Below are 17,773 nucleotides of genomic sequence, written 5' to 3' on the forward strand. Positions count from 1 at the left end.
AATTCTGCAAATAACAAATAATATCAGTAAATATAAATCCCTTAATAAACAGTTATGTGTATCAACTGGTGCTGACATTTTTTGCTATCATTCCACTTAATTGATGACATTGGTTAAACTGTAAAGATTAATCTAGATTTATGGTAGAAGTACATAAAATGTATCTATGTAATCCTATACTGACAAAAGGTGGGATGACATATTCAATACTGATTAAAATATAATTCTACATGAATGAATGAAAAATACAGATCTCCAGGTCTAACACTATTTCATAATTTTAAGAACAAACTGAATGCTTACAATAAATATGCAGGACATTCAGTCTTTATACAGTATACAATGAGGTAATTGCATACACTGAATTTCATAGCTTGGAGTCAAAGCTAGTACAAGCAAAATTGTCTCAAGTAGTCAACACAACAATCAGCTGTTTATCCAACAAACATTAATATGATCTTTTCAATTAAAATCATAGGTTATTTAAAGAATTTTGAGACATACTGAAACTCTGACAAACAATGCCCATGCCAGCAATAATAATAATAATAATAATAATAACAATAATAATAATAAATGTAATAAAAAATAATAATAACTTTTAAAAATGTTTGATTTTTAGAAAATAAGTCAATCGGTACTAAACTATTCACTCTTGAGACTTTCTCAACAATACAAATATGTAATACATTATAATCCATACATTATTTAACACAAGTTAAAAGGAAACAAAATATTTAATTCTTAATTAACACACAGTTGAAGCATGAGGGATGTGTAAAAGTACATACAGTGAGAGAATTTGATTCTTTAACATTAAATGGCAAGCTGTTCAGTAGCACATGAACACATACCCAGTATTTCTTAATACTCAGTCAATAAACTTGGTATTATATTCCTTAAAACAAACAATGAAATTACAGTTATATTTCATATGACAGTAAATTGAGATAGCAAGTGTTCCATGGGACCTGGAATCTCATGTGTTTATGTACTGATGTATCCTTTCCCCAACCTTATCTGACTTGCAAACACCGTAACACAAAACATTAATGTTGACAATGATGATGACAATGCCACTCTCAATGTTGACAATGATGACAATGTGACTGTCACTGCCAATATTGATAATGACAATGCCAATGCCACTATCACTGTTGACAATGCCACTGTCACTGCCAATGTTGATAATGATGAAGACAAAGCCAATGTCACTGTCAATGTTGACAATGACACTGTTACTGTCAACACTGAAAATGATGGCAATCCCACTGTCAATGTTGACACTGCCACTGTCAATGTTGACAATGATGATGACAATGCCATTGTTACTGTCAATGTTGATAATGATGATGACAATGCCTCTGTCAATATTGACAAAGATGATAATGCAACTGTCACTGTCACCATCAATGTTGATAATGACAATGCCACTGTTGATAATGATGATGACAAAGCCACTGTCACTGTTAATGTTGACAATGATAATAACAATGCCACTGTCACTGTCAGTGTTGGCAAAAGTGATTTCTACATCTTACCTTGTTTAGGCAGACAAGATAAAAATACATCTTTAATATTAAGCTTTCAAAATCATAATCTCTTATTTTATAAATGAAAGCTCAGTACAACAAGTGTGCAATGCAGATCGACAACTCGATAACAAAGTTGTATAGATACATCACTGGTTCATAGCAAAGTATGAATGGAATTACATTGTTTAAACGATCTATACTTGTTATTATGTCAAGTCCAAGTTGAAACAACACAGATCCTGATCTGCTGATATATAATGCACCAACAGATCAATGCTGATTGTTCTACTAATTACTCCTAACAATCAGCACAGACCCAGATCTGCTTGATTATTATCCAATTGCAGATTTATGTATGCGTAATTTGCAGTTGGACTTGAATTATATGGGAGTATAAATGGCAAATAAATGAAATACATTTAAATCCAAAAGCTGAGTGGCATGGGAAAATGTAATAAAGTTGAAATCTACAAATATAAATGAAAAGTTTGTTAGGTGTGTTTGCTTGTTATCACAAAATATGGGTTTCAATGTTAATTACATCCCTACATATGAGAATGTGTTTCCCATATACAGTATAAACAGTAAATGTACACTACTTATCTATGGTCAAAACTGTCAGATATTGCACATTACATGTAGCAACATTGCTAACTACTGGAATTGTTCTTACAGGCCTTAAATGTACTTACAAGCATGACTTTATCAAAAGAGTACCAGGTGGTTTAAAGCTATGTTTGTTACCTCTCTATACAATGTACAAGCCCTCCAATTTTAAAACAAAATTGCAAAACAACTTTTAGTAAATTTTTATGCGTTTAGGCTCAGATAAACAGTAACACAAGAAAGAGTGAAAACAAAAAGCTTTGAAAAAATATAATAATTTATTTCCCTGGAAAAATACTGTAAACATGGAAAAATATAAACTTACAGTTATCAAATCCAAAAATAATTCAAGAATAATCCACAAATAAAATTTTATAAGTCTTAAGAATAAAATGTCCTAATGATTTCAAGTTCAAGTCCCAATGAAGAATCCAAGATAGAATACGATGATGTATTCTATAACCTGTAGTGTGTTTTAGTATACAGTTCCTTGCAGAAACAAGAAATATCACTCCGGTTTTGGAAATCTGAATAAATTTTAATAAAAGCTGTCCTTGTTCAACAATTTCATATGAGCAAATGTATTTTCCAGAAAAAAGAATTAATCCTTTCAAATCCAAGTATTTTGAAATAACTCCAAATGACACAACACCTTCCAGTGTAAAGAAAAAGCCCAACTAATGAGAATATCTCTCCAAAACAAAGGTTATATCATATTCTAAAATGCAAAAAGGGAGGTCATGTGATAATGATCCAGAACCTCATCAAAATTATTGTTAAAAAGCTTGTACACCCTCTGTGACCCTGACAAAAACCAATCATTTACTCTAAGAAATAAAAAATTAAAAAAATTGTTTACATCTTGAACATTGTAGACCCATCATGACCTCGACAACAACCAATCATTTTAAAAGAAAAACAGAACTTATTTACGTGGTTGCTACTAATTTTGAATCAAGGTCAGGATCTAGATCAACACCGGGTGTTTACAAAATGAACAGTCAAGGTCAAACTATTTTCTGGAAAAAGTATCATCTCCAGTAAATAAATTTACAATACATAGCATGTTATGAAAAATAAAATAAAAAAACTGACAAACAATTAAATTGAAATAAATATATATTAGATTAAATATAATTGAATCAAATATACATAATACTTATCTTTATATCAGAAATTAAAATTAATTCTCTGATTTGAAGGAAACAAATTTCTCATTACCCTCATAAACATTTAACAATCATAAATAGAAAGCTGCATGGTTATTAAAGGTGAAATACTATATGGAAGTTTGTTTAAAATTATTTTCTATTGGCCATCTAGTTATGTTAACATTGAAGGTAATGAAAAAGAAGACTGTGCTGCAAAAACGACATTATCCCTCCAATCTTCCAATTTTTAAATTCCCTATAGTGACTTTAAATCTTCATTTACTAAGTTTTATTTAATAATAATAAGTGATTAGTATCATGGAATGATGCCATTCTTAACAGCTTCATTTAGTCAAACCTGCTTTAGGTGAATAGTACCCCACCTACAGGCAAGTCCATAAGGATGAAGTGTCATTGCATGTCTTAGAATTGCATAACTCACTTCTTCATCTCGAAGGGTGGGTACCCACCTGATTATATCTCTTGTGATGAACCCTTTAGGGTAAAACACTTTTTGATTGACTGTGTCACCTTCCAACCTGCACACAATCAAACTCTCATTTGAATAATATGAAATGGCTTTTTTTTTTTACATCTCTAATACTAGATATTGTACAATAAAGTATAGTTTATTTACTCATCTTTAAACATGAGTGATTTTTTTACCAGTGCACCATTTTCCCCACCATTTGAAATACTTTGCGCAAAATGTGTACCTTCTGGAACATTTAATTTCTTTTGTATTGCCTAATAGTTGCTTTTTTATGTATTTTGAATTTTTTTATTTATATAATAAACTCCAAAATAACAGATTTTTATTTTTACTATTCTACTGGCGCTGTGTGGCCTTGTTGTGCTTGTGCAGTGTAAAACCAAACCCATCCATCCGTTTCAATTTAATACATCCATACTGAATGCTCCATACTTCAAAACCCAATATTTGTTGTTCTAATAAAATTATATTAGATAGTTTATATAAAAATGCATTGAAATGTGCTACCTCACTAAATTATATTGGATAGTTTATATATAAATGCATTCAAATGTGTTACCTCAGTATCAAGTTCATAATTTCAATAAACATTATGAACAATATCTCTTTGAGTACAAACTGTATTTGTGTCATATCATAATGGAGTGGGGGTGGGTGGACAGGAGAAACCTCTTTAAATGTCAACCCATACCAAAAGTAATCTTGTGGCATGTTCTAACGTATATGTTCTGCTTTCACTGCTCTATCATTAATCAGAAAAGTGTGAGTATGTGATCTGGATTTTTAACATAGCTTTAAAAAATGTTCAGTCATATCACTATGATGTCTGCAGTGTGGCAGTTTATAGTGATGTCTAGCACTGGGGCATCATGCCACAGACATGTGGCATCAAGTCCCACCCAATCACATTATCCTGACACCAGGCCAACCAGTTCTAACACTATCCTCTTAATGCCGAATGACAGGTACCATTTTTATCAGTCTTTGGTATGACTCGATGTGGGTTTGAACACATGGCCTCCTGCATCCGAGGCAGACACTCTAACCTCTAGGTCACTGGAGAAAAGTAAGAGTTAAAATACATAAATGTACTGCAGAATGTACAAGATATTCCCTATCTAGTGACCTTTCCCCTCTACATGCATTAACATCTGAGCTTTATAATAGGATATGTACCTGGGTAAGGTTTTATTAAAATATCTCAATAGGTTCAAAACTGACAGCATGGGAAATGAAACAGGCAACTGACTTACTTTATCCTTGACCTTGAGACATGACATATAACTGAATACACAAGACACAGTATCAAACCATTATTTATATATATATATATATATATATATATATATATATATATATATATATATATATACACACACGAGGCTAAAGTCCTTAAAATATCTTCAGTAATTACAAAGTTATACTTGTACATGAACAGAGGTCACCGATTTATATTTTCTTCCTTGCCTGTGATTGTGGTATGTGACACACTGCTTGTACATGATAAATATCTAGCTAAAGTCTAATTAAGTCCTGAATGGTTTGAAGGTAACACTCCTGATGAGCATACAAGAATTACATTTTCATTTGGAGTGATCTTATATCTGGGCAGTTTCTTAATAATCTCTCCAACCATTACAAAGATATGGGGTAGAGAACCAAATGTTAATGGCTGGTAAGACATGTGGAGGGCCAGACAGACAACTGGTTGACATCATTTTCCTGTATCAAAATGAATGTGTAGCTTGTTCTGGAATGATGCCACATATCTTCCAGAAACACATGTGTATGCTTATTTGCAAAAGCTTCTTAAAGATTTTGCTATTTTTATCTTAACATTTTAAAAACATTTAAGGTGTACATTATAGCCAGCATTGTGCTGACATGCCATTAAAACTCTATACATGCATACATACATAATCGCAAACTGAGGCTAGGTGAAGGGAGATAATGCATTCAGTAATTTTGGACACTAACACTTTACTATCTTTAGCCAAAAATTAGTGGAATTTTTGTGGAAACAAATTAAACCAAAGACTAGGTATTGTAATAATATTGCTAAACAAAATGCACAAAAATAAACTTATTGCAGATTTTCTTCATGTCTGACCTTTAACTGTTGACAATCAAATTTACTTAGCACCTTGTCTTTTCCCCAACAGCATTGCCACAAGCAGCTGCCTGGCAGGAGGGATTGCACATACTACACAGTTTAGCATGGCAAAGCATAAACTTGAAAAGGTTCCATAAAGCAGACTAAAATAGGCAGAATCTACAGTAACTCTGGGCTTTTAAAAACTTTAAAAGTATTGCTTGGAATTAACTATTATTTAGAATTTGGGTCATTTTTATTAAAAGCATTTTGTTTCTTAAATTGTACAAAAGTTTTATTAAAAGAAATATTTTCTATGCAAATGAGGGTACATAAAGATTAATGCAAACAGTGTAACTCACTGCTGATACAACATTTTAAAAATTTTCTTTCAAGAAAATTGCCACAGTTCACATGTACAATACCAAAAGAAAGCATACCAACTGATTACACATCCATTTCATTACTAGTCTTTTATTACATATTAGAGACATTTAAATTCTTAGAAGAATCATGTTAACAGAGAGGTTTTCTCAGAATTTTAGTACTGACAGTCCCAATCTCATTTTAACACATTTCCGAGCCAGGGACTCTACATACATACACGGTCAAATTTAAATCCTCTAATATTCAATCATATTTTTTTAAATTTTTAAATGTGGACCAAAAACCTGCCTATGAGAATTGTTACACTTGATTTATTTATAATTACCAATACATCAACATATTCAATGAAACTATTTTTGCAAGGAGGTGGGATAAACTGGTTGCCACTTGCCAGTAATGGAGGAATAAATCAATAGTTCTTTCAAGGATAATCACAACATGCTTATTCACATTAAGTTTGCAATTATTTTTCATTTAAAAGTAGAAAAAACAATCAATTTGCACTTTAATATATGGACTTTAGTATGAGATCTTTACAAATAAGGTTATATACAAGACCTATGGACTTTATTGGAATATCTTTACGAATAAGGTTATATACAAGTCCTAAGGACTTTACTATAAAATCTTTATAAACAGGATTGTATTAAAGTGTTTTAGAACTCTAGTAAAACTGCATATAAATTCTAATGACTTTAGTACTAGTTCTTTACAAACAGGATCATGTGCAGGTCCTAAGGACTTTAGAATAAAATCTTTACAATCAAGATTATTTGTAAGAACTTTCTGAACAGGATTTTAAGTCCTAAGGACTTTAATATAAGATCTTTACAAACATGGCTGTATTAAGGTCTTTAATAAATTGTATATAAATCCTATGGACTTCAGTATAAGATCTTTACAAAACAGGATTGTATGCAACAACAAAAAAATGAAATCAAACAATGACAACACTGGAAGCAAAATATTCATGTCAATACTATTTCAGAAGCCATAGTTCTGATTTGACCTGGATACACCCACTGTTTCATTGTAAGATGGCGGTGGAGTTTCACTCTCACTAGCTGGATGATGTGATCCTGGGCCAAGCCTGGCTGCCTGGTAATATTGTGCACTTTGGGCAGTGGGTCTTACATTACTGCCTAGTTGGTAAGCTTGTGCACTTTGGGTGCTGCTTTCATAACCAACGAATGTGTTAGCTGTGTTAAACGTCTGAGGACTCAGTGAATAAGGCAGTGGGGCCTGCTGACCATTAGGATCATATATCTCTGTAACAACTGTTCTACCACCCATACCTATGCTACTGTAATCTCTTTTGGAGCGACTGGCACCACAAGCAGGATGTGTGTCTGTGCCCACCTCAATATCTGTACATCCACCACACAGGAAAAGAATCACAATTGAAAGAAGAGCAAATGCAGTAACAGAAGCTAGGACTAGTAAGTCTGCATGGTCCTTGATGAATGAAGATGCTCCAAAAATACCTGAAAACAAATTAATATTTCGTCATCCATTTTTTCAGTAAGTATCTGTCAAACATGACTGTGATCATTATTTTTTGGAATATTCTTTATAAATAGCAGGAGTAGAAAAAGCCATTGCCCAGAAGCCCAGAACAACCAAATAAAATAATAAAAGTCATCCATTTTCCCAAATGTGAAATCCCCATTGTGATATAAAAAATTAGTATAAAGAAGTACCATGTTCAAAGTTCTAATGGAATTTTATAATTTTTCCAGCATTACACGTTTGATCATTAAATTGTCCCTTTGGGTACCTTTCGCAGGGTGCCTGAGTGAGGGGCAATTCCTATCTCAAAGAAGTCATACTAATCTACACAGGTCAGACTCTCCTTATCAAATTATGTAATACAGTCCATATTACAAGCTCCTGGGGGTGAACCCTTAAAGAAACAAGACTAGTGAATGCTCATCTTTTATCAACACACCAACATAAGGTAGCAGTATCTGTCATCTTTAGCTTAATAAACTGAATGCCTATGACCTAGTAATACACTTTTCCATTTGTTAGAAACTTCCTTTAGAGTAATGTGACAGCTGTTTATGCTGGATAACTTTAGCTAAGGAATATGGCAAATATAAAGAATACAAACAATCGCAACTATTGTTGCATACTATATTGGCTTGTAGGGTAATGACTAAACAAAAATCCCATGAGGAAAGTTTACATTTACCTGAGAGTTAAGACAGAGGAATAATAATATCACATTAATGATATTGTTCACCATAATTATGTAAACTAAGATAAATATAAAATATTTGTTTCTGGTCAGGGAAGCCAATTACTATAAAGCTACTGGAAAACAAGACACCAATTCCAGTATCCATCAATACCATTGTAAGTTATGGGGCTGATTTACTGGACTACAGAACACCATCTAAATTAAGGAAAATACAATCTTTTTTTTTGGTTGATCTCAAACATTTAAATAAGTGTGTTGACATGTTTGGCACTTTCCACTAGCAGGACTGATGGTGAGTTAAAAGTATTGTGTAATATATATATATATATATATATATATATATATATATATATATATATATATATATATATATATATATAAAAACATGTTGAATAATTTTTAGAGATCTTGGGACAACTGCAGCAATTTACCAGAAAAATAAGAAAGATCTGCCAGGAAACCAGTTTTTTAAAGCAGGGACAACCATGGATTTTCACAATTGTTCTACCCCTACATAATATTGCAAGGGATTCCACAACCAGTCAGTAAATTTAGTTGTAATATTAAGCCCAGTGAAGCAACCCTTCCTTCCTGTATGATACCTGACTAAAACAGTGTTTAAAAATTGAACTGTAGTTAAAATCTGCAAAAAGACACTAAGAATGAAGATAGAAACCTGTCAAACCAACAAACCAACGGACAGATGAACTGGATGATCTCTACATGAAAAGGAATTAAATTATGAGTATGAAAATCAAACAATGTGGGAGAAGGTTTTAAAGCTATTCGATAGCTCTTACTGAAATCTTCTTTTCCTTGTCATTTTAAAATGTGTTCACAGTATTCAATTACTTAAATCAAAGCCTGCAACTTTTGTGACCGCTGTATTTGATTTCCTTTATTTAAACAAAATATCAGCAACAATTCACTTAATGAATCATTTACTAGGCTCATTCATTACTAAGTGTGAAAAGTTATGTCTTACTCATTCAACCACTGCCTTATATTTTGAGCAAAACTGTAAATTTATATCTTCTCATTAATACTGATCTACACTTAGTAATTTAGCCAAAATGTTATTCAAAATTTGCTTTCATTTCAACGTCGCATCAGTTCAAAAAGAGACATGCAATTAACTGTAGTGTCAAAATTAGAATTTAAACCATAATTAAAAATATTGTCAACTCCCATTTTGTATAAGCCAAATGGTACATTGTTTTTAAAGAAACGTTACTGATGATGCATATACTGTGAAAGCATAGTAATTGTGTGTGATGTAAAATAAAATAGAATATCCAAATGCACAGTTTAACAGTTTTCAAAATGGTAATCAGTTTTCAAAATGGTAATCATTTACTTTGTACCTTACAAGTCTAACTGGGTGTAATTTACGAGTTTCAGGCATATTCTAACAGTACAAATCATCACACCATTATCACAACTGAATTTAAAAAAAAATATATCTTGGTGTTGGAGAAACATTCAAAAATGAATTTTTTTCCTTATATTTAGTAGTATTTGCAGTAATTTTAAACAAAATATGGACATATGTTTAAATCAAAACAATGTTAACTTGAAATCCACTGAATTCAATAAAGATTGTGTTTAACACTTCAACAGGTTCCTGTAAACAAAAGTAATATTTGTATACAATTTAATTATCAAAACTATTTCTATATAACAATATCTTACTTCAAGGATATGCTTGAAAATTCTGGGTTACTTGTTTCATACCTCTTACCATTAGCCATAACACAACATAATACAATCTGGGACTGACCAAATTTTACCTAGTTATCTTCAAATGATGGAGAATATAAATTACAAGTTAAAAGTGTCAGTTTTCTGATTTCTGAAGCCTGAAATTTCACATGTAATGGAGAATAAGCCATTAGAGAATGACCACAAAACAAACCTTCAGTTTCCACACTGACTCCTGCACAAAGAGGAGGCAAAATTGTCACAAATGCAAATGACCTGAGCATAACTGTGGCATGACTGTCTACTTTCACATTATTCATTATCTTGCATGGGAATATGTGTCACCTGAAGTAAAAAGAAAAGGTAGACAACTCTTAGAAGTGTAATAAAAAAATATGAACAAATCACCTTTCACCGTTTTGCTTACTTGAATGTAACAAATTGATCATATTAAGATCAGTAAACTGTATATCTTTGCAATTAGTTGTATAATATAAATCTTAAATTCCAGACATCTCTGTATGTGCATGGTTAACCACCTGGATATGTCCAAGACGGAAATGGGGTGGGTGTGGGTGGGTATCATTCTGCCAACATTTCTCTAAGTGCATTGTAATTACCAGAATATGCACAACATAAAAATGTGAGCTTCTTCAACTGTAATAACTAGAATATCGTCACGGCTTCTGTTTTAGATATGACAGGTCGTTATACATGTCCAACTTTTGGTACAAGATAGGAAATTAAAAAGCTAATGTAAACAGCAGGATTTTGTGTCTGTATGCCAAAAACTCTGAGATGCTGCCATATATATATATATATATATATATATATATATATATATATATATATATATATATATAAAGGGTATAAACCTCTGGCATGACTCATTCAATAAAATGTTATAATATACCGGTAATGCATAGACTGACTTTTATTCATGATCAATTGGCAGAAGAAAACACATACCAACGTTAGTTGAATCTATTACCATTTTAATATGCACAGTGAATGCACCATTTGATGCATGGCTTTTATTAGCAACCTTTAGCTGGATTGATCATCTTAGTCAATTAGTTCAATTACCCCTAAAAAGATTTAATAAACTCATGAAGGGCAAAATATCTTGCACACAAAACAAAAATCAGCCAAATGAACAGCTGACTGATAAAATATGATATTAAGTCTAACTACATGTGATAAATGAAAATGTAGCATATTTGTATTTCCAATGCAGTCAACTGCAGGAGATTTTTTAAAATAAAATTATCAACAATCCACAATTAAACTTTTTGTCATCTAAACCTTGTTGAAATTTCTTAAAGATTCTTAGGAAATAACTAATTAAAGAAATAATATATCTGTATACTTAAACCATGAATATCCATGTACTGATTAATATGTACACAATGATGGAATACATACTTCACATCATATTTTATCATTAAATTTCTAACACAGGCACTTCTAAAACTCAATCAACAGAAAAATGGTAGTAGCCTTGTTTTGGAGCTGTAAATGTTGGAAAAAATAGTGAAAATGAACTGTTTAATTTTGATATTTTTGTGTGTTTATTTGGAAGTGTTTATAATAATAATAATAATAATAATAATAATAAAGTAGAATTAAAAATAACAAAAATAATACAAATAACAATCTAATACTACTGACACTGTACATACATACATACATACATACAAAAATAAAAACACGATCGACACGTGACCCACCCAAGATGACCCATACAAGTTTATAAAAACTTAATTCCAATGGGGTTTTGAGGGATCAAGGTTTCTAAATTTCTAAATTAAAAATATCATAAAAATCTATTCATTTAAAAAAAATATAACTGAACTCTAATTTCTTTATTTGCTTTATTTCAAAAGCTATGACTTAATGGACAATTTGAAATTATCTAGTTCTGAATTGTTCTTGATAAAACTAGTTAATCCATTCTAATCATATATGGTGTTATGTATGAAAGTTGTCAAAACTATATTTCTAACAAATACAAAAATAACAAAATTAAATTTACTGCTTCTAGTGGTAAAATGGTGATAATCAAAAATTTCACAAATTTCTACTCATGTAAGATGGACATTTTTCATTAAAAAAATATAAACAATATTTAGTCTTAACTGTTGTACTCTCGATCATCAACTGTAAGCACTCCTCCACAACTGTAAGCACTCCTCCACTTTCAAATTCATAGCATTTGATGTGAACTGTCTTACTCTATCATCAACTGTAAGCACTCCTCCTCTTTCAAATTCATAGCATTTGATGTTAACTGTCTTACTCTATCATCAACTGTAAGTACTCCAGGGGAAGGCAAAACCTTCATAAAGTTTATCCAAGAGATGTCTGTGAGAAAAAACATAACCAGGGTTGTAAGGAGACAGTTCTGCTTAAGGTACAAAAGAGCGAATCCCAAAGCAAAAAGGCAAAATAGCTTCTACGACTAATGTAAGAGATTTCATAACTGAATGTAACAGTGGACAACCAGGATAAACGATTACATGACTGGGAGAGGCCACTAAAGGCAGTGCATGAGTAGGCCAGAGAGAACAAGTCAAACCAACCAGCTAGCTACATGTATGGAGATTCTGGAGAGTCACCAGCAAACAGTTATCAGGTCATGAAGAAATGCCAGACAATTAAAATATTGGTCACTCACTCGATTTCAAGATGAAATTTGCCATGTTTATGTAAAACAGAACTGCTAATTGCATTTTAGGCCTCTGAGTTATTTTTCTGGTATAGGTGCATCCTACACTCGGTCTTGTAAAATTTTATTTTTTCTAATTTATTAAATTGTTCTGTATACAGGGGGCTCATGTTGTTCTATTTTATATCTCTGTTCATATCTTCATTTTTTATTCCATCCCTTAATTTCATACTTTAATATTCACCCAGTCTGGGCTATAACACCACGGTCAGTCATCCTCTAGACATCAATAACCACCATCAAAAATAAAAACCCACCACCACATTACCCAACATTTTATCATACTGACATGAGGGATTCTGTTTTAAAAGATGTTTATGATTTTCAAGGTTGATGTCTTCTTTATAACAACACTGGTGAAGGAAAATAAGAAAACTTTTACTATTTTTTAAACCTTTCAATAACATTTCAAAATCAGATCAATAATAGTTAATATCCACTATTTTAAACTTTCTGTGCCCACTTCACTCTATTTTCATCAAATGTACCCCATTCTAGCATGGAGCAAGTTCATTTTGCCAAACTATTAGGATACAGCTTGGACCCTGGCTTATGTTATTATGATTAAATGCCAGGCTTTTGTATGATTAAGATGGCATCTAGTAATATTAATTTTTTTCTATTGATATTCTGTCTAAAGTCCATTAAAAGAAAATAAAATGACAGGGCTACTAGAGCCTAGACCCTGATGACCACCATCTTGATCCCAACCAAATGTCTGACTTTAAACTATTGTTACTCTTAATATACATATGTCTCGACCAAGCCTGTAGAAATCAAGTAGTAACAGGCTTTCTGCATGTAGAAATCAAGTAGTAACAGGCTTTCTGCATGTAGAAATCAAGTAGTAACAGGCTTTCTGCATGTAGAAATCAAGTAGTAACAGGCTTTCTGCATGTAGAAATCAAGTAGTAACAGGTTTTCTACATGTATATGTTTACATGTATAAATTGTTATTGACAATCTAGATTCAATAAAATGAATAAAAGAAACAAACTAGCTGTCGTTAAGTTCACCATCCTCTTGCCCCAAAAAAGAGGGGGAAAAAAATGTATCTACCTATTCATTAATCTTCCAGTGGGGACTTATTGGTTCAGCATCGAGATGTGTCCACATTTCTAACCCAGAAAATCCCAGAATTCAATATTTGCAAATTAATATAAGCAACGTCTCTAATAATAAAACCTGATTTAAAAGATAGTTGTTTTGGAACACCACTATCACAAACTTGGCAAAGGTGTGATCTATAAAGTCAGGTTTTCATACAATGTGTGACAGAGCACCAGAACTATTCGGGTGTTGTTGGGCGAAACACTAGACATTGTTCTTGTGGTTCTTTTCGACCTAACGTCAAGAACTATGTTCCCTGGTTGATTACTAACATTACCTCTGAAGCTAGAGCGGACATTAACAGAACTGACTAAGGATTTTGATGCGCTACTGTATATTTTGTTTTTCTGAGAATGAGTCTAGTTGTGAGGACGAATACACACATGCCCAAATTACACTTGACGTTTGAGCGAAAATCCTTACTGTAAGTAACACAGGTGCGCTAGTCCTACAATGTAAGACATAACACGTTATTTTTGTTTTAGTGCTATGTCCCGATGACGCCAAAACATAAATATCAGCATCGAGGTCTTACATGTAGGACTAATAGGGGCTCGTAGCGTTGTTTACAATTTACCTGTCATATATGTACTTTATTATATACTACATGTATGACAGGTAAATTGTAAGCAACGATAAGAGCCCCTGTAATCGCGGACTGACGCCAAAGTGAGATTTAATCTGAATCATGTGAACAAAATAAATACGAATCATTTCATTTCAAAGTTTCTATTAAAGACTGAGGAGTATTCTTCGTGATTAACAACTGACAATGTGCGTATAAATATACAAATATGACTATACAACTATACATACCTTTCTCAACTGTTTTTGTTTTTGTTTTGACATTAGAGACTGGTTCACAGAGATATTCCAACCCATTTACGCAGTAAATTAACGTAGTCCGGTAAGTCGAATCCTATTATGCAATAAAATTGAAGTAGTCTGGTACGCTGTTCCTTCCACAAACCAGAATACGTTTTGTAAAGTCACAGAAAAGGCAAAGGAACTCCAGTTATTACACTTAACATTAGCCTGGTTCCCTTATACTTATGCTCCCCATCTTGCACGCTACCATTCGAATTCGTAGCGCTATAGAGTTTCGTATTTTGAATAGGTTAGATTTTTTATGATAAAGAATTTCCTCCGTTTTTCTCACTTGTTATACTGGCCATTTAAAAGGACCTTGTATATCTTAGGTATTACTATAAGAACTTTTAATTCCCTTTATTTTAGAATATGAATGGTGTGTGTAATATGGGTTATCAAGTATACAGCTTGGCCATACTTCATATGTCTTCAAGTATACAGCTTGGCCATACTTCATATGTGTATTGAGCTCCAACTGGAATAACGCAACAATACGGAATCCCGAGTTGTTGCGCTCTTTCTCAAGAAATTGCGAGATCGTGTCAAGCGATATAAATAGACCGAACCGCTGGTTTTGTAATTCGACGTACATGACCGAATTGTCGCACACTTCGGAAATCGAACATAAGTAAGTAAGCCAGTAAGTAAGTGGTTTTGTATCAGTTCTACGTGCGCTTTTGCAATGGAGGATGTTAATAGAGATAATTTTACAATTAGTTTTGCAGAGAAAATACGTGAATAATAAGGCAATAAATAAATTTGTGACAAGCGATTTTGACAATAATGCATTTCATATGCAAGATGGGGGACCTCAGTCCTACATGTAAGATCTCAACGCTGATATTTATGTTTTGGGCGACGTCCAAAATATAAATATCAGCGTCGAAGTCTTACATATAGGACAAGGGGGACCTAAACTAAAGATGTGTCAGGTTTCTGCAACTATTCAAATGTGAAGTAAAAAAGTAAAAAAATAAAGATAACTGAGGCTGCTAACAATAAAATAACTTCATGACAAAGCTTGACCATCATGACTTGTCTTTGTTCGTACCAACCGGCTGAGGAAAAGGGTATGGATTGATGACTATACCAGAAGATGGAGTCCATACGTGTTTCTCGACTGTGTCCTCTAGGATACAATGTCAGATAATCCCAGTAACAACTTAAGGAGAATACATTACAACTTTCATTCATTATAACAAACCCTGGATTAATCAAGTCTGGATTCAATGTAACAAGGCCTGGAATAATCAGTAATCAGTGATTATATGTCATGTGTATTTAATGTGTATTGTGTGATTGACCCTTGTCCATAATTGAGGGTAGGAGTTTGGGCCTACCTGACTAATGTATTTTTTTTATTATAAACGACATATTACATAGCTAATTTTTGTCTATGTTTGTAGATTATATATTAAGATTATTATTATTTGTGTGTAAACATGTTTACTTGGTTTTGAGTTCTAGACGAAGCCTTCATTCTTACCTTAGAAAATTCTAAAACGAGAAGCAGGTTTAGAAGGGTCCATTTGTGAAAATAAAGCTTCCTACGAAAAAAAAAATTACAAGGTCATTAACGCCAAAACGAAGCCTCTGACAGATCGAGATTTCTCTAATTGGATTAACCTATTCTGTTATTTTATTTTTGATTACGGAGTTGATCAGGCCCGATTATTACACAATGATTGAGGTATGAGATTAGATACAATGGCTAAAATAAGATGATCAAACATAATGCTCAACGTGGACCTGTAATGGTCAGGGTGATAAATTCGCGATTACCAACATACAAAGCGATCTTTAGTGATGGACTCGGTGATGTTGTTCAGGGTCTATTTAGAAGGATAGCCCCAAAAGCAATATTGATTACAAAACAATTGGGAATGAAAGCTATTAACGTTGTTCGTGATAAAGGTATTGGTGTTGGTTGTTCGTGATAAAGGTATTGGTGATGTTGCCGGTAAAGCATTCTCAACAATCAACGATAGACAGCACGATTAATGCGACGAAAACCTCAGCCAATAAAATTGCCCAGCACTGAAGTTATGCCTGTAAATGTTAGTAAAATAATAAATCAAGCTGCAAATCAAAAAACTAGCAGAGTAGGCTGATGTACCCTTATCAGAAAAATAAAAATATATAACTGCTAGTCTGATAGCAGGAAGTGGTTTTCGTGTTAGACGATAACAATTATAATAAAATGTTCAAACGTATATCTGATACAGCATTTGACATGGACGCACCAGTACTCAAGGATGAGACTGTGCGTGATTATCAATATTATTCTTATGAAGCACGAGAACCAAACCAACGTAGTCGAATCGAACTACAAAATCACGATACAAGCAGATAGTTATTGCCCGCTGAGCCATTCTTTGAAATTAATCGTAGACTTGTTAAAACCGATTGTAATCCTTATGGTAATGCGCAGGATGGATTTGTAAATAACAGAATTATAGCGTTATTTAACAGATACGATATACTATTGATGGTCGGGAAATTGAGGTTTGTCATAATGATGTTGATGTTGCCACGACGATATTGGGGTTATCCCGATACATCGATGATTATTCATGGTCTGCTTGTCCGTCAGTGATGTTTGCAAAAGATAACACTGATCGCGCTGATGGCCGACCTCATACTCTTCGGAGACCAAATAAAGTTACTGCTGACGCCGCCGGTGTTGAAGGTTTATTCTTTGTAAATGCAGATTTTAATCTGGGATTCTCAGCACGTAAAAATCAAATTGATGCTCAATGGAGATTTAGTTGTGCAATACCACTGTCAGATATCTTTGGTTTCTGCAGAAATGTTCGAAAAGTTATCTTCGGGGCGAAACATACAGTTGTTCTCGTTCTAAAATCCATGGACAACGATGATATCTGGTACGCCGAAGG

General features: G+C 32.8%; 1 protein-coding gene across 1 annotated transcript; it reads right to left on the minus strand.

The window, feature by feature from the left end:
- Window positions 1-2,400: 2,400 nt before the first annotated feature.
- Window positions 2,401-14,893, minus strand: LOC149789002 (uncharacterized). The gene is made up of 3 exons (XM_089975158.1): window positions 14,823-14,893; window positions 10,383-10,513; window positions 2,401-7,748 (listed from the first exon to the last, which is right to left on the minus strand). The coding sequence occupies exons 2-3, from the start codon at window positions 10,486-10,488 to the stop codon at window positions 7,249-7,251; spliced, it is 606 nt and encodes a 201-aa protein (XP_089831284.1). The 5' UTR covers window positions 10,489-10,513; window positions 14,823-14,893; the 3' UTR covers window positions 2,401-7,248.
- Between the last annotated feature and the right edge of the window lie 2,880 nt (window positions 14,894-17,773).

The sequence above is a fragment of the Sinohyriopsis cumingii genome, chromosome 11 (assembly GCF_028554795.1).
Source record: "Sinohyriopsis cumingii isolate HCF-2022 chromosome 11, ASM2855479v2, whole genome shotgun sequence".
In the NCBI taxonomy this organism is placed as follows: Eukaryota; Metazoa; Mollusca; class Bivalvia; order Unionida; family Unionidae; genus Sinohyriopsis; species Sinohyriopsis cumingii.

Excerpts from the sequence above, each read along its gene's own strand:
- LOC149789002 (XM_089975158.1), bottom strand. The coding sequence starts at position 10,488 with ATGAATAATGTGAAAGTAGACAGTCATGCCACAGTTATGCTCAGGTCA. Across the intron at positions 7,749-10,382 it reads AGTCAGTGTGGAAACTGAAG|GTATTTTTGGAGCATCTTCA; the intron begins GTTTGTTTTGTG and ends ATTTGTTTTCAG.